This window comes from Balaenoptera borealis, assembly GCF_965194805.1.
Source record: "Balaenoptera borealis genome assembly, chromosome: 6".
Classification (NCBI taxonomy): Eukaryota; Metazoa; Chordata; class Mammalia; order Artiodactyla; family Balaenopteridae; genus Balaenoptera; species Balaenoptera borealis.
This window is the reverse complement of record NC_138863.1, coordinates 112145922-112164782: the sequence shown is the minus strand read 5'-3', so window position 1 is coordinate 112164782 and position 18861 is coordinate 112145922. Positions and strand designations below refer to the sequence as shown.

The 18861-nt window shown below is 34.5% G+C and overlaps 1 protein-coding gene across 13 annotated transcripts in view; it reads right to left on the bottom strand.

Annotated features, from left to right (window-relative positions):
- The window catches only part of ZRANB3 (zinc finger RANBP2-type containing 3), a 262135-nt gene that overhangs the window by 120953 nt on the left and 122321 nt on the right, over positions 1-18861 (bottom strand). For all 13 annotated transcript variants that reach the window (XM_082397845.1, XM_082397841.1, XM_082397840.1 and 10 more), the window contains 2 exons: positions 3875-4053; positions 1016-1247 (listed from right to left, as the gene is read on the bottom strand). In XM_082397845.1, coding sequence (XP_082253971.1) covers positions 1016-1247; positions 3875-4053 — 411 coding nt within the window. The remainder of the gene's footprint in view (positions 1-1015; positions 1248-3874; positions 4054-18861) is intronic.

Sequence of the window (18861 nt, the reverse complement as noted above, 5' to 3'; positions counted from 1 at the left end):
TAATAAACCCCATTATTCAGTGACATAATTTTGGAACGTAAGTAAATTACTTGGGGTCCACTCTCCCACTTCCAGTGAGTATCCAGAGCAAAAATATAAAAGGTAAAATTGAGAATTTTACCATCACAGTCTATGTACTGTTATGTGTATTTCAGAAGACTCCCAGGGTGGAGAACAAAAGCAGAGCCTTGGTAATACTAGTAGAGATGCGATGCAATAGCTGTTTCTCAGGGTTGGCTTAAGAATCAAAAATAACAATGGACACCCTTAGTTGAGTGCTTACTATGGCACAGGACAAGGTACTTTCGAAGCAATATTTTCTTTATTTCTTACAACAACCCTACCAGACAATAGGCTCATATTTTTTTTCTATGACTAAATGTACCTTAATAGACAGTGCTTCCCTAGGCTACACTGACCCTTAGAATGTTTCACCCTTCATTTCTTCCTCTCAGCCTTCCATACCCGATCTGCCTCTTAGAGTTGTGAAAGCTAAATAGGGAATCAAACAAATGCCTTATCCCTCCATTCAAAGTGGATACCCTATCTGGTCTTCATATAAGTTCTATTTTCGTCTACCTTCCGAAATGTGGATTTTGAAGCAAAAGAGGAACAGAGAGAAATTATGTAACACAGTATAAAAGATACAAAGTAGATTCAACACCAGTCATAAGGAGCTTATAATGTAAAATAGACTAGATAAATGAAAACTGAGACCATAGAAGAACCATAAGAACACAAGTGTGAAGAATATTACAAATGTGTACTAAATATGAAAATCTTATAATAAAGGTAAAAACTATTTTTTATATATACCTACAAGCACAGCTATGGTTCACATGTAAACAGATAAAAACAGTCATGGTAAAAGATATATTTAACTATAAATAGATATCTAGAATTTCCCAATGTGCTCTTATGGCATTTGAGGCATCTAAGTTAAAATTAAGAACTGTAAAAAACAGTGATTGATTCAATTCTTTTTTGAAAGCCCAAAGTATAAGGATTTTAATACCTCTTCAGGTCTTCCCAGTGCTGGAGTTCCTGTAAGAAGAATGGCTCGTTTGGCTTTCTGTACTACTGGCAATAAAATCCTGCTGCGAGTTGCATTTCTGGACTTCATGTAGTGTGATTCATCTACAATAACTACTTTGAAGTTCTGATTATCCAGTGCATCTATCAAAGTCTCCGCATCTGTGGTTAAAAGACCATAACCCAGAACTGTCACTTTGCTGGTCGATATTCTCCTAGAAAAGAAAATCCATGTACTTTAAAAATATTTTAGTAACCAATTTATCATAAAAAAATACATTTCTTTGGGAAGAAATACAGGGGAGAAATAAGAGGAAACATCAGAAGAGATGGTACTACCGCTGAAACCCAGTATCTCTTAAGATTTTACCATCTTCAAATATGACAAATCAGAATCCAAATTTAAAATTTGGTTAACAAAACCAAATTTTTGGTTAAATGGTCTTTGGAATATTTTGACATCCAGGTAGCCACATTTTACTAGGATAAGTACATTACTTTCTGAGAATATTTGCTTCCATGCATCTAGAATCATGCATAAAAAAAAGTAGATACTCAAAGATTAGTTAACTATTCAATGAAGCCTTCCCACAAACAAGATAGCAGTGTTTTTCAGCTGAGTTGCTATTGTGATTTCGAGCAAGATGATACTTAGAAAAAAAAAGATGATACTTAGTATTACAGGTCTGTCCAGAACACTTCAGGGCATTTCACATTCTTGAACCCTCCCATTAAAAGCCAATAGAGTCCTTATCACTTTGATAACAAGTGAGGCCCTGGCCCTGGGGTGACAGAGTGTGGGGGAAAGAGGAGGAGGGTACCACCTCACACAGAGACACATTGGGCTAAAGTTATCTCTGATCTTTTGGACTATCTCTATAATTCACGTATCTATAATATTCTTTATCAAACTGTAATGAAATTATTCATTTATATATTTATTTCCCTTATTATATCATTAGATGGGCTGAGGACAGGAAATGTGTCTCCTTCATCTTTGTATGTACAGTGCTACGCTCCCAATGAGTTTGTAGAATGAAATAATTAGACAAATAAATGCATTAACAATAAAACATATCACTTTTGTGTTTTCTATATCACCAGTGGAAAACACATGACAGTGTCAGTCTTCTGCAGTTCTCTACTCTCTAACAGAAAAGTCAGATCTCCTGAAGAGCCAGTACTAACATGCATTTTTTTTTCTTAAGGACAACTGCATTTAATTCCTGGATAAATCTACTTAATATAGAGTCTTAAGAATTTACTACTGTACTCAAATACCAGAAAAAGCTGCAGAAGAAAAGTTTAGGGTTAATATCACTAACTTAGATATACTAAGAGCAATATACAGAAGACAAGGGCTTCAAAGGTCACTGTAGCTGCTACCCTGCCACGTCTTGACTAGTGGACAGTCCACTAGGCATAACTGGCATGACAAAAGGAGGTACATGTATTTGCAGTAAATACATGTTGCCACATGTTGCTATATACCTAAAGCTGTTTTCTTTAAGCACCTGGAAGACATTGGGTAAGTTTTCCTGCCCTTAGCTAACGTCCTGCAGAAAAGTTACACTGTGGGGTTGTAGTACTATCAAACATATCCCAACTATTATTCAAATAAAAATACTAGCCACTCTTTAATCGCAGGAGTATATTTCCAAAATAACAATAAAAATTAGAAGACCTAAATGCTATTAAAAATGATAGAGGAGAAATATTTTTAAAATACTTAAATTTAACTTTTAAAAAGGGACAGCCTACAGAAAATGACTATAAAGGCCTTAATAAATTCTACATTCTCTAAATTCTTGTCTTAAATTTTATGCAGTTTTATTGTAAGAGAGAAAATTTATAATTATTGCATACATTTTATTTTGACCATGCAAATAGTGTCTAAATTTTCTTCGGCCCAGGAAGACATATTTCATTGAATTAGAGTTCCAAGGTTGAAAGAGAAAAAGGCTTCCATCTATTTTATCTGGGTCCTCCTTCCACATTCACAAAGGCCACCTTTATTTCTACAAACACTCTTTATGTTAACAATCTTAGAGAATACAATATAGTAGAATACTACCACACACGCGCAAAAAAATCTAAGTATTAACATTTATTTCCAGTAGATACATCGCTTTTTATTTGTGGATGAGAAATTGGTAATTTTGAACTTCTGAGAACATGATAATTTGCATGATTCACCCAGAAACTCAGTGTAATAAATTATTAATATTCAAATTGATTGGTTTATTCAAATTGATTGGTTTTTCCCAATGGCTAGAAAACAAAAGGAGAAAAATATAGTAGCTATACTATGATCGATTTTTAGAGTAAGGACTTCAAATAATCACAAAACAAATATTTTCAATACAGAAAATATTAAAATTATAAATTAAAATAATAAAAAAGTAAAATTGCCTAACATTAATTTTCAGTTATACATAAAACTTGCATACTAACAACTTAGAAAGCAAAGCCAGCCATAGTTGCTGATAATAAAAGCTGAAAATCTTCAAGTTAATCCTTGAAAAGTTGTAAAATTTGTTTTTCAACCCTAAAATAGTCTGCTTAAAGTAAATTTAAGGTATATACAGCATAGGTATATTCATATATTTTAAAAGCATGTATACGTTACATTTACTTTAAAAATATACCATAAAGGAGCTTATGACATCAAATACACAGTTGGGTTTTAGATAAATAATTCATATTTTAAAGTGTAAAATAAAATTCGCCATATTACTCTCTTCATTCTAAATACTGTGACAATCTCAGTCCAAACATGGCTATATGCTAAATACACACAGGAGTGCTTTTCTTTTCTTAAAGATTAAAAAGTCGTTCTTACCCAACATCAGTTTTATTCTGGATAACATTGATTTCTTCTGGACCCAGCTCTGGGATCCATTTCTCTATTTCTTCTGTCCAAGGGTACCTCAGAGATGAAGGGACCACTATTAAAAGAGGCCATTCCTCCTTATAGAAGTAAGCGATGCCAATTGCCTGAATTGTCTTTCCTAGACCCATCTAAATTAAAAATAAATAAATGATAAAATATTTTGAAAGAAAATGTTCATCAAATATTTTATTTAAAAGTATTATCAAAATAATTTTCCAATGTAAAATCATCTGGATTACATAGTTAATAAAGAGCTCAAGATTATCATGACATTTAAAATTTATTAAGAAAATTATATTATTTTCAAGTCATTTGTGATTGAACTTAGAGACAAAAGGACCACTAATTTAAAATATTAGTTACACTGGTTTCAAACAACAAGGATCTACTGTATAGCACAGTGAACTATAGTCAATATCCTATAATAAACTGTAATGGAAGAAAATATAAAAAGAATATATATATATGTAACTGAATCACTTTGCTATATAGCAGAAATTAACACAACATTGTAAGTCAACTATACTTCAATATCAAATATCAAAAAAATTAGTTATACTGATTTCATACAACTTAATTTTACAAAGATGTATGTGACCATGTATAATTCTCCTCTTGGAGAACACAAGAGTAAATACTTTACCTATACAGCACAATATCATGTAACTTTAAAGTTAGAATAAGTCCTAAATCATGCACATTTTACAACAGAAGTAAGTACAGAGAGGTTAAATTATTTGTTGAAGTTCACAGTTAACTTGGATGAAAAAGTAGTATGAAAGCCCACATCACTGCTGTCTCGATTGTTTTCACAGTTATATCACACTGCCCGATCTCTAAGCTGTCCCCATTTAAAAACTGGTTACTAAATGAATGTCTATAGTGGTTTTGTTCATAATAGCCAGAAACTGGAGACAACCCAGACGTGCTTCAACTGGTGCATGAATAAAAATTGTGGTAAATCTATACAGTGCAATACCATTTAGCAATAAAAAAGGAATAAAACTGATATAGACAATCTTATTTACAAAGCAGAAATAGAGACACAGACGTAGAGAACAAACGTATGGATACCAAGGGGGAAGGCGGGGGGGGGGTGGGATGAATTGGGAGATTGGGATTAACATACATGCACTACTGATACTATGTATAAAATAGAGAACTTCCCTGGTGGCACAGTGGTTAAGAATCTGCCTGCCAATGCAGGGGACACGGGTTCGATACTTGGTCCGGAAAGATCCCACATGCCATGGTGCAACTAAGCCCGTGTGCCACTACTGAGCCTGCGCTCTAGAGCTCGTAAGCCACAACTACTGAGCCCACGTGCCACAACTACTGAAGCCAGCACGCCTAGAGCCCGTGCTCTGCAACAAAGAGAAGTCACTGCAATGAGAAGCCCACGCTCCACCACAAAGAGTAACCCCTGCTTGCTGCAGCTAGAGAAAGCCTGCGTGCAGCAATGAAGACCCAACACAGCCAAAAATAAATAAAATAAAATAAAATAATTAAATAAATAAATAAATAGTGTTTGTTCCTTTTAAAAAATAAAATACAATAGATAACTAATGAGAACCTACTGTATAACCCAGGGAACTCTACTCAATGCTCTGTGGTGACCTAAATGAGAAGGAAATCCAAAAAAGAGGGGATATATGTATACGTATAGCTGATTCACTTGGCTGTACAGTATAAACTAACACAATATTGTAAAGCAACTATACTCTAATAAAAAAAAAATCTCAAATGCATTTTGCTAAGTGAAAGAAGTCAGACCCCAAAACTAGGTACTACATGATTCCATTTTTATGTCATTCTGGAAAAGACGAAACAACAGGTACAGAAAGCACACCAGGGGCTGTGGGGTGGGAGGAGGACAGCAGCATGCGAGAAGATTTGGGGACTGACTGAACCGTTCTGTATCTTGTGGTGGCAGTTACATGCCTGCATTGGGCAGAACTCATGGAATTGTACACTAAGAAAGGTGAATTTAGGAGGGAGGGATAAATTAGGAGTTTGGGAGTAGCAGATACACACTACTATATATAAAACAGATAAACAACAAGGACCTATTGTATAGCACAGGGAACTATATTCAATATTTTATAATAAACTATAATGGAAAAGAATCTGAAAAAGAATGGATATATACATATACATAGGTATATGTACAACTGAATCACTTTGCTGTGTGCATGAAACTAACACAACATTGTAAATCAACCATACTTCAATTAAAAAAAAAAGTGAATTTACCTAAAAGGGTGAATTATACCTCAGTAATCCTGACTTTCAAAAAAAGTAGTTACTATTATGAACCATGAGAAAGACTAAAAGACATAGACCCTGCTTACCAGACTATTCAAGGAGAAAAAAGACAGAAACATAAAACAATTTAAAATAAGTTTTAAATGCTGAGTGAAATGAAAGAAGAAAAGAGAAAAAATAAAGTTGTGGACTTTTAGCAAGCTTCCATTATGGAAACATGGTAAATGGAATGCAGGAAGTGATTCTGTTTCTGACCTGGCATATAGTAAGTGCTCAGACATTATTTGAAGGTATGAGTGAATGGATGACTAAATAAAAATCAAGGACTTTAAATTCTCTGGGACAGGCAAGACCAAGGCACAGGAAAGTTGTTTATGATTTTTCACAAAAGGGAGGAAGGTAACTGAAAAGTTTTTAGTCCAAGAGCAATTATATTTTTAGTTACCATTTCAAAGTTTTGAGGCATAACATTCAAGTACAGAGTCAAAACAAAGTCTAAAAGCTTTCAGCGTTGAAACAAGATGCAGGTGAAGATGAAACATTTTTTCTACCTAGTATTTTAAGAATAAAATTGAGGATAAGTTAGGCAGGGCTTGGTAACGGGTTAAGGTAACTTAGGAACTGACACACACATGCACACACACACATACACAAAGCACCCTACATATTTTATCATAAAATTAAATAATTTAACACCTTAATATTCTATACCTCTTTCCAAGAAGTAGCATACAACCCAACCTTTAGGCCTACAGAGTCAAATTTAAGATTCACCTAGTGGTAAATCTTAGCCCTAAGAGAAAAGAACGAGCTTTCACATAAGTTAGTTTTGTAAATCTGAACCAAAGAGTAATTATGCACCAATATAGAGTATAATGACTGATATGTTTCCTTGTCCTCAAAACCTGTCAATCCTCAGAGCTGAAACCACTTAAACAAAATTCTGGGACCAAGTTAGTTCCAAGGCAGTAGAAATGTAAGAATTACAGATCATCACCTGGCTTGAGATCATTAGTGCTGCTTCTTTCCTGCAACAACTCTGACCATGAGCACAGTTCCAGGAACTGAGCCACGGCCTTATTCTGTGTGTGTGGACCATACCACGAACCTGCGCCCTAGTTGTGAGTCCCTGGTTTTGCTTCCTTCCATGGTTTCGTCACTCATTTTCTTAATTTCAATTTCTCTAGAAACAGGGGTCTGTTCTGCTTCCCTAGTATCCTGGGAAATAGGGTTCTTTCTCTGGGACTCAGATTCTATCACCAGGTCCTTACCTTTTGCTTGTTGCTAAATTTACTTAGTGCCAATCACCTGCCTACCTGGACTTTGGTGCACTTCACTTAGTGTGACTAACAGTGTTCTGTGTTGCCCTGCCAGGCACCCACTGATGAACCAGTTTCCAAAATTTCCTAATGTTGTCTGCTACTGAGATCAAGGATGTCGGTCTTTCCAGACACTATAAAACTCTTATCAGAGGAAAACACAGGCAGGACACTCTTTGACATAAACTGCAGCAGTATTTTTTGGATCTGTCTCCTAGAGTAATGGAAACAAAAGCAAAAATAAATAAATGTGACCTGATTAAACTTAAAAGTTTTTGCACAGCAAAGGAAACCATAAACGAAACGAAAAGACAACCCACAGAATGGGAGAAAATATTTGCAAATGATGTGACCAACAAGGGATTAATTTCCAAAATATACAAACAGCTCATACAGCTCAATATCAAAAAAACAAACAACCAAATCAAAAAATGGGTGGAAGATCTAATTAGACATTTCTCCAAAGAAGACAAACAGATGGCCAACAGACACATGAAAAGATGCTCAACATCACTAATTACTGGAAAAACGCAAATCAAAATTACAATGAGATATCGCCTCACACTAGTCAGAAAGGCCATCATCAAAAAGTCTACAAATAGTAAATGCTAGAGAGGGTGTGGAGAAAAAAGAACCCTCCTACACTGCTGGTGGGAATATAAATTAGTGCAGCCACTATGGAAAACAGTATGGAGGCTCCTTTAAAAACTAAAAATAGATTTACCATGTGACGCAGCAATCTCACTCCATGGCATATAACTGGAGAAAACTCTAATTCAAAACTATACATGCATGGCGATGTTCACAGCAGCACTAAACCCAGTAAAAAAAACCAAGCCAGTCTCCTTTCCTTGTTTTCTCAAGCCATTTTCATACCTGCTTAGGAGCCTAGTCTGCTCTCCCTGGAAAGCAGTATGTGAGTAAATAAACTTTTTCACATCCTATTGACATCTCTGTGGCATCATCATTCTGGACATCTGAACCAAACTTTGGGTGAAAGAGTCCATTCTGCCTCTTTCGGGTGACAACAGCCAAGGAAAGCCATTCCTCAGTATACATCAATAAGCAGGCATTATGAGCTAAATGAAAAGTTTTCCTTGAGTTTTGTTAGCTTGAATGAAAAATCTCAGAATCTGATTAACTTGGAATCACTGAAAACAATGAATTTCTGAATCTGCATACCTGATTCAGGTATCTGAATTATCTGAAGATAATACCCTACCCTGGTTGGAGAATTCACCTAAAAAATGAAATTCCAATCAGTTTTTATCTAGTTATTTTTCATGGTAACAACCCCAAATCTTCTATTCATCACCTTTTTGTTAAAAGATCATGTAGTTAAATGACTAATGGTGATTTCTACAAATTAGAAAGATAATCAGTTGCTAATGTTCTTAGGTATTTATTTTTTAAATATTTGCTGTTGATTGTTCCTTTTTTGGGCACCATCAGTAGAAGATAAAGTTTGATAGGACAAACTCAAACAAAACATGATTCCAAATTAAAAAATATAAGTATATTAGTGTAATCTCATGTTCCCATTAAGGAAAGAAATTATACGTAGCATAGAATAGCTGAGTTCTAGATAAAATTTATCAATAGGAAAATAATTGGCTGAAACTACTTTTACCCTAGAAATAAACTTTTTAATTATGTACGTATAGGTGGTTCAAAGCTCTGAGCTCTAACTACCACAGAATTTGTTAAAGTGGAACCATCCAGTGTTTCATAATGATTAAGCCTAAATCACCTATTTGGAACAAAAGCCTTGACTCAGTAATAATACAACTGTTTAGGTAACTACATAGGAAGAATTAAAAAGAATACATTAACTTCAAGAGAACATTTTTTCAATATTTTCAAAATAATGAATCACTATTTTACTGAGGAGAACAATTTTTGGTTTTCTAAATGTCTTTTTCCATAAAATTATTAAGAGCAACTAAATAACAATGATCCTAACTGACACCCTGAATTTCAGTTTCAATTTTTTGTATGGTGATGGCTTTTATACAGCAATTGTATACAAAAGATGCCTGCTGATTGAAAATTTTTTGAAACTAGAAAATTTCGCCAATTTTACAGTTATAAGCAGCTTGTGGATTGTCTTTAGAATAGGTGGCCTATTTGTTCTAGAAGATACCCCTTTGGAGGACTTTTAAGGTATGTAGGTTTTAAATCTTAATGAGGAACTAAATTAAGTAAAGAAACCCACATAGAAAAATGTTAGACTGAAATCCTATGTTCTATTATTTATTATTGTTAAGGAAATGTATGTTTTAGCAGAAGTATTTAAATGTTCTTAATTTTCTTTCCTATATAGAGGTTTAGATGGTATATCTGAAAATTATTGTTTATTCTTAAAGGGGAGAGAGAGGGAGTGTGTGTGTGTGTGTGTGTGTGTGTGTGTGTGTGTGTGTGTGTGTTCATTCATGTGCTCTTGTCTCACAGGGGACAGGAGCAGGAAATAGACCACAGGAATATGGACATACAGGCCCGATCTTCTCTTTACTCAAGAATGAAGTGGCTACGCTTTGCTGTCACACTTCCCTGATGGTCTGGCTCTTCCTCATGGATTGAAGCAAGATTTCCCCCGAAGGAAATACGCTAGGATCATGTAAGGCTGGAAAGGAAGTGGGCCTTAGAGGGCAGCAGGACAGGGCAAAAATCTTCTCTCTCTAAAGACAAAGACACTGAGTTGAGGCTGAACCACTTGAGTGAACTCGAGTAGGCCTGTACTCCAAAGCACGGCTCATGAGGCCCACGAGAGGGATAGCAAAAAGTGAAGCAGTGAGAAGCCTCTGCAATGGACAGAGAGGCTGGATCTGAGCAAATGTGCTTTAAGAATACTATTTCTAGTATTAGCAGTTAACTGCTACACCCTTAACGTTGTAGTTTTATTCTAACCAAGTCTCTAGGAAAGTTTTATTAAAAGTCACAGCTTTACAAATGGGGTAAAGTATTATCAACAGATAAATCTGAGTGAAGGGTATAGGGATGTTCTTTGTACTATTCATATTCCCACAACTCTTCTGTAAAGATGAAAAAACTTTCAAATAAAAAACTGGAAAAAAAAAAGTTACTGCTCTACAACCTATTATCAGTTGTGCTGAGAGGAAGGAAAAGAGGGCTGTCCTATATTTTAAAAGGAGTGGCCAAGAAGAAATGCTTCCAAACTATTCCAGACAGTACTAAAAGGAGAAAAACTTCTAAATTCTCTTTAAATTATTTTTAAAAAGTCAGCAAAACATGGGTACTAAAACATGAAAAGCAGCACAAAAGATAATCAAAGATCAATTTCACATGTGATTATTGAGAAAACACTTTAAGGAGACTAAGAATATAGAATTCAGTAGACCTTTAATAGAATAAATAACATGACCAAGAGGAGTTCAAGTACAGGAAGAAAAAAACTTTTCAGTGTAAGAAAGTCTGTCACTATAATTCACAATGTTAACAGATCAAAGGGAAAATGTCATATGATAATCCTTAGATGCTGAAAAGGCAACTAAAAATTTTGACTTTAATTCTTGATAAAACTCTTTATTATTAACTATTACTAAAAGGAAAATCTCTTCACATTAGAATAAAGTACGTATCTCAACCAAAAAGGCTGTACCATGTTTAATGGAGAAAAAACATTCCCACTAATATCAGAAACAGGAGAAAGAAATGACAAATATAAACATTAGAACAGATGGGCAAAAAGTGTATTAGTTGCAAATAATGTGACCACGTACATAGAAACCAAAAGAATTAATAGAAGAATGATTACTACTATTGGTAGTAATACCTAAGTATCACCTAAAGAATTTGGTAAGTGGCTACTTCCAAATTATTATGAAAAAAGTCTGGTCCTTTGAAGGAATATTCAAAACAGAGCAATGAAACAGAGGAGAATGTAGAAGCAAGACATATATGGGAATTGAGCATGTGATAAAGGTGGCATTTTGGGGAAAAAAATGGTTTATTCAACTAATGATGTTAGGAAAATTAATTAATAAAGGAAACCAGAATATGTTGCCCCAAAATATGCCTCTCTGACATAAAAATTATTTTGAGCTGAAGGCAATTAAGAAGTAGTAAATGCAGAAAACAACTCCCTCCTTTCCACCTAAAGGCAGGAAATAAATTCTCCTTTTCCTGGAGACAGACTCTTATCAGTCCAGGAAGGCACCAGAGGAATCTACAAACAAACCTTGTTAAACTAACTCTTATCTTCCTAGTTACATTTTCACCATTTACTACTCCTAGCCCAAACCCCTTTGCCTTGTCAATTCTTCACAAATTTATTGTTTGATTGTCTAAAAGGTATAAAAACTTCCTGCTCTGGTCACTTCTTTGAGTCTTCATTCTCTTGTGATGGCTCTCATGTACATGAAAAAATTCAATATAATTTGTATGCTTTACTCCTGTTTATCTGTCTTTGTCAGTTTAATTTTCACACCCAGCCAGGGACCCTAAGAGGGTCAGGGAAAACTTTTTACTCCTCTACACTAACCACTTGGAAAAATAATAAAAGTAGGTCTTTGCCTCACCCCTCACTAGAAGACAATTTCCAGAAAGATCAAATATATATACTGGGACTTCCCTGGTGGTCCAGTGGTTAAGACTACATCCTTCCAATGCAGGGAGCGCGGGTTTGATGCCTGGTCGAGGAACTAGGATCCCACATGCCGCATGGCATTCCCCCACCACCAAAAAAAAAAAATAATATATATATATATATACACACACACACACACACACTAAGAAGTAACATATAAAAGTGATAGAAAAAAGATGTGTAGAAATAAAAATAAAACCAGAGTAGACATTTAAATTCATTATATCAAATACAAAAAGCATAAAGGAAAATACAAAGAGAACTATGTGGAAACCAAAAAAAAACCAGAATTGTAATACAAATGACAAAAGGCCAAGTTCCTCAATTTATGAAAAGTTTCTACCAAAAAGGAAAAAAAAAAAAAAGACAAACAATCCAATAGAAAAATGGAGAAAAGAACTGAACAACCCACTCACATATGTAAAGTATGTTCAACAACCATCAAAAGATGCCCAAGGTCACTCATACTTAGGGATGAAGAAATCAGAACTTTGAGAACCCATTTTTTCACCTACAGAATAAGATGAATAAAAACTAAAGATTTGATAACAGTGTTGGAGAAAGTTTGGAGAAATTTGCACTTCTACACTATTGTAGATATAAATAGTGATTTTACCATCCAGCAAGTCCAATACTTTGACTTTATTCAGGGATATACTTGCAGAGTATGCTGAATCATTAAAGAAGAGACCAGTTAGAGAAATTATGGTATCTCCATACAATGAGATATTATCTAATCATTTAAAAAAATGAAATAGATCTATATGCTGATATGGAAAGACTGGTAAGTCATAGGCTGCAAAATAGTATATGGAAAAGAAAAACAGTATGGTAAATATGATCCAGTTAGTATTGAGAGAGAGAAAGGAAGAGGGGAGAAAGAGAGGAGGGTGGGGCAGGAAGAAAGGAAGAAGGGAAGGAGGGAGGATGGAAGGAACTACTGATAGTGTTACCATTGGAGGGAGGGCCTGCAGGGGTAGGACCGGAAGGAAAATGCTGACTTTGAGCTCGTATTAAGTCTTCCGTGCAGTGTACATATCCCATCTGAAAAAATATTACTTGGAGGGGGGCAGTGAAGGACAGAGAGAAAAGTTCTTTTAAAAACATGCAAGAGGCTATTTGAGAAGTAGCAAATTTCTGAGCATTAAATTTAAGTGTTTATGCCAAAATCTGGTCATCAACTGTGACCTTATAACAAAGTCAGTCTACTAAAGTACTCTGGCATTTGGTGGGGGGGGAGGAGGGAGAGGAATGAGGAGAGGGAGCAATATGAATTAAACGCACATATTTAAGTGTAGAATGAAAGAAGAACTTTTCCAAAAGAAATATTGGTCAAACCCACACTTGAGGAAAAATGAAGAAGCAAAAAATGTAGAAGCCTAGGGCTGCAGGATGTCTTATCCTATTTTTGCTGATGATAAGGTCAAGACTCAGAGTAAGTCACTTTTCCTAATATGTTTGGATTTTCAATCTGTAACAGTGTGGAGGCTATGTATTATATTACTCATTTCAAGGGAATAAGTGGGAAAATGTATAAGGAATAATTTATGTTTCCTGGGGAAAAACAATTTCACTCAATAAAAGAAAGAACAATCGCAATGTTTTGAACTGCAAAACACAGAAAGAAAAACAATGAACACAGACTATAATATTTTAGAAGAATTTTGAGTTATACCTGTAATGTGGGCAGCAATCTGTTCATACCATATTCAAAATCCTCTGTGATGTTCATTGAAGGGTAGCAGAATATGCCACCCCAAAATATGCCTCTTTGGCATAAGGATTACTCTGTGCTATATTTTTGAGAAATAGCACACATAGGAAAAGCTTTGAAGATGAAGTAGAAGTTACCCTTTTGAAAGGAAAATTTATAAAAGAAATCTCTATTTTAAGGGCATCTCCCTCTCCCATACCTGGAATAGAGGGATGACTCTTAAATTACAAGAAACTCTAACCAATGAAGAAGGCACTGACTTAAATCCACATAACAAATCTTACACTTGTTAACCATGCTTTTCCTGGAAACTTCCTATAAAACCCCTCCTCCACCCCTGGCCCCTGCCTTATTTCCTTTGTGTTTAACTGAACATGGTATTTAAGGTAGTGGCTTGGGTCATTTAAGGAATTTTACTCATGTTTCCTAGGTATCTCCCCTGTATACATGTTAATTAACTCCTGTTCGTTTTTCTCTTGCTAATCTGTATTTTATTACAGGGATTCTCAACCAAGAATTGAGAAGGGTAGAGGGAAAATTATTTTTCCTCCTCTACATTCATATTTAATCTTAAAATGGTCACAAGATAGTAAAAATGAGGTAACTATGATGTAACATGTTCAGATGTATATGTATTATCATTCAAACAGTACTACTCCTAAGGTAGTATTAATAAAAGATCATGGGGCTTCCCTGCTGGCGCAGTGGTTAAGAATCTGCCTGCCAATGCAGGGGACACGGGTTCAAGCCTGGTCCGGGAGGATCCCACATGCCACAGAGCAACTAAGCCCGTGCGTCACAACTACTGAGCCTGCGCCCTAGAGCCCGTGTGCCACAACTACTGAAACCCACGCACCTAGAGGCCATGCTCCGCAACGAGAAGCCACTGCAATGAGAAGCCCGCGCACCACAATGAAGAGCAGCCCCCGCTCGCTGCAACTAGAGAAAGCCTGCACGCAGCAACAAAGACCCAACGCAGCCAAAAGTAAATAAATATATTTTTTTTAAAAGTTCATGATAGAACAATACAGATTGATAATGCTCGATAGTTCAGAAGTAGATTTTCCATATATTTTTCATATCTTACAAAATCTGTTTTGTAATATTAAAATCACTTGAGCGAACTTTAATAAGATTCTTTACATTTTCTCCATATGTATTATAGGATTAGTGCAATTTCTTGAAAATGAGAGCCCAACATAACACAAAGAGCACAATTATAGATGCTTAGGGGAATAAAAAGAAAGAAAAAAGGAAAAAAAGAAAACATGATCCAATCTTTTGGTAATGTTCTAGGTTCTTAAAATCTATTATACTTATGAATATATTTGGATATTACTTAAAAATTCAGACTGTAAGGCACCAAGTCCCCAAATCCTGACTTGAAAGAACTGGACTTTTAAAATAAGGACCCCTGGGGGCTTCCCTGGTGGCGCAGTGGTTGAGAATCTGCCTGCCAATGCAGGGGACACGGGTTCGAGCCCTGGTCTGGGAAGATCCCACATGCCACGGAGCAACTGGGCCCGTAAGCCACAATTACTGAGCCTGCGCGTCTGGAGCCTGTGCTCCACAACAAGAGAGGCTGCAATAGTGAGAGGCCCGCGCACCGCGATGAAGAGTGGCCCCCACTTGCCACAACTAGAGAAAGCCCTCGCACAGAAATGAAGACCCAACACAGCCATAAATAAATTAATTAATTTAAAAAAATAATAATAATAAAATAAAATAAGGACCCCCTAAAGCAATTCTCATGGGGATGGCTCTCAGGCTGTATTTTGAGAATAACTACTCTAAAGATTAAACCTTGGAGAAAAATATCTCAGAGTGCTTTTGCCTAATTTTTGGCCATTTTCTCCTCAGGAGAAAAAAAAAGAGAAAAACCAAACAACACTTTCAGGATTTTATTCTTGAACTTCTTATTAATTGCTGGAGAACCTTGTTCCTTAACTGATTTTCAACTCCAATTCTAAGACAGTATAAACACAGCGCTTTCTATTTTGCTATATAGTATATAGAATAACTTAAAAATATATATATCTTTATTGGAGTATAATTGCTTTTAGAATAACAAAACCAGAATTTGGCTTCTAACTTCATAATCTATTTAGATAAACTAACAATTTAATAGAAAAAGATTAATTTCAGAAGTTTAATAAAGGCTCTGGAAAGGAATCTAATTTGTGTATTAATCTGATTATCTGTTATTTCAGGTAAGCAAAGCACTATATTTAAGCCATTATAAACAAAACTGTTTAACAACTGGAGGAATAATTAACTTACATCACTAAAATTTCTAGTTGTAACAAACAGAGAAATCAAAAAGAGTGCATTTAGGAAAGAAAAATGTATGAAAAATACAAAATATCCATGTTGTATAATAACGCTATGAATATGCTGATCACAAATGTAAATAAAGGAGTCTTTCAAAAGTATATGAAAACAAGGACTAGGAAACAAAAGAAAGACAGTGAACATTTGCACTTGGCAAATTGATTATTGCCAATAATGATCAGAGATCAACTCGGCTAGAGATTTTATAAAAGAGAAAACGAATTCTTTACTTGGATAGTGTAAATAATTACAGCATGGTGTTTTATATCCTTTTTTATGTGGCAACACTATAATTAATTTGAAGACAACATCAGAATAAAGAATAAAGAACCTCATGTTGAAATTCAGACAGTATGTTAAAATAATATTTTCTTCAGTTATATAATCATGGTGGAAGTGAAGTAAATAAATAAGGTCACCACTTATTTCTGACAAGAAGAAAATTACTTTTGCTTTCAAAATAAGAAATCAAATGCAAATCAACCAAAAGATTCAGAGAAAAAAATTTTACGAGGTTATTAGAATGCTTTCAGTTGAACAAGTACTTGTATTAATCTGTCAATTCTTGTGTTGACACATAGCAATCACTTTAGAACCATTAGAAAGAAACTGAAATTTCAATCCAGTAATTTTTGAAAATGTAAATTAAGCAATGTCAAAGATTCACTACTCAAATTCAGAGCTGAGACCCATTTAAAATGGGTCATATAATACAAAGGAAGTAAAAAGGAAGCCTTCGTAAGATAAGTTTTTTTTTTTAAAGAAAAGTAAGAATAATAAATGGTTACGTAAAATGAAAAGAAAACAAGCAAGAAGAAAACAAAATGCTAACCACATCTTCTACCACTTGCCAAAATGTCACTATTGACTAAAAATAGAGCCCTACTGAGTTGGGTAGATAGCTGTCAAAGGTTAAAAAGTAAAGGATGATCATCAAAGCCTGAGATTAGGCATTATTTGCTGAAAAGGAAACAAGAATGTGAATCAAATAAGGCTGCAAAATCAATTTGTCATTCTAACAAAAAGACATGGAATGCTACCAAAAATAAAAATTGCTGTTTAAATTGGCTTAGGCAATAAAGAAACACTAGGACTATTAAGAAATAAGAAAGAGAAAACCAGGAATGTTTGTAAACATTAAATACCTAAAAATTAATTTTTGAATGTTTAGAGAATATTTAAAGAGATGTTTTTGGGGGCTAAAAATCAACCAACCCACATCAAGATAAAATTTCCTGGGTCCAAACTATAAAGTTTTTCCCTCTAGAGTGGAATTTGTATAGATTGTTTCTGTATTAGACAGAGTTACAGATAATTTCTCCTACAATGCAATGTCACATGAACCCCAGGGAAGTATTACATAGCAAAGTGAAATATATTTGGTTTCTGACATTTTTATTGGATAGGGATGTGCCTTGTTTTCCCAATATAACTAAATATATTGTAGAATAACTTCTCTGTTCTTTCTCTTCCTTTGTCTTCTACTAGAACTAATAATGGCTCCAAATTTCTTAAATGAATCTACGTACAGAATATGCTCAAAAGTGCACAGCCCGTCAATTATTACTTAAGGAATTCAATTTTACTCCATAAAAAGAAATGAGATATGTCAAAATTATAATAATGGAATCATATGCTAGTCACAGTCCTCATTTATTAAATATTATCCACGTCAAAATAAAAAATTGACTCTGGTTTTATGGAACCAGTTGACTAGAGAAAATGTATATATCTGAACTTCAGAAATTTTAATGAAAATGTTATCTAAGAAAATCATCTTATGACACAAATTCAAATTGGCTTTAGAATCAAAATAAATGTCACTTGCAAAGTATTAATAAGTATAACAACAAACAATAAATAATAAAAGTTAATTTATACGGAGAAGTTGCATATGTTAAGATCTAACCCAGGCTTGACTTGACTGTACGGAAACGCTACTGATGTTAAAAGTAGAGAAAACAGTTCATTAGATTCGTGTGAACACTCTGTCATAGGCTAATAAGGTAAAGAAAATTTAAAATACTATAAAAATGTTGGAATAAGAAAGTAATGAATGTTAGGAATTAATGGTAAAATTTTAAAAGAAACTCAATTGAAAAATTGATATATTATGAAATAACCTAAAATAGGGATTTTAAATAAAAGTGTACTGAAAAGTGAAGGAATAACTGATATGACTTCATTTATTTTTTCTAATGTTATTTATCATTAATAGCCTCAGTACTAATATTAATAAAAATATATAAAGAGTCATTTCATTTTATGTGTAAACTCTCTTAAGACAGGGAATCAAAAGGCCTTGGAGTAGCAAAAATGAAGACTAAGAAGCAGACACAGGCCAGAGGTTAAGACTCTGTGCTGTCACTGCAAGGAGTGCAAGTTCGATCCCAGCTCAGGGAACTAAGATCCCGCATGGCGCACGGCACAGCCAAAAAAGAAGCAGACACATAATTTAAAACAGTCTAAGAGATTTAAGTAAAGGGCCTAACTTGTCTCAGTAGTTGATAACCTTGAGTAACTAAAAAAACGTTAAACTATGCTTTCAAATGTCATGGCAAAAAAAATTGAATGCCTCGCCATTCTATAAACTTTTACTCTCTGGAAATATGTCATTTACTATAAAACAACAGGAAAATATTATCATTGTTAAAAAATATATTGTAGGGAATTCCCTGGTGGTCCAGTGGTTAGGACTCTG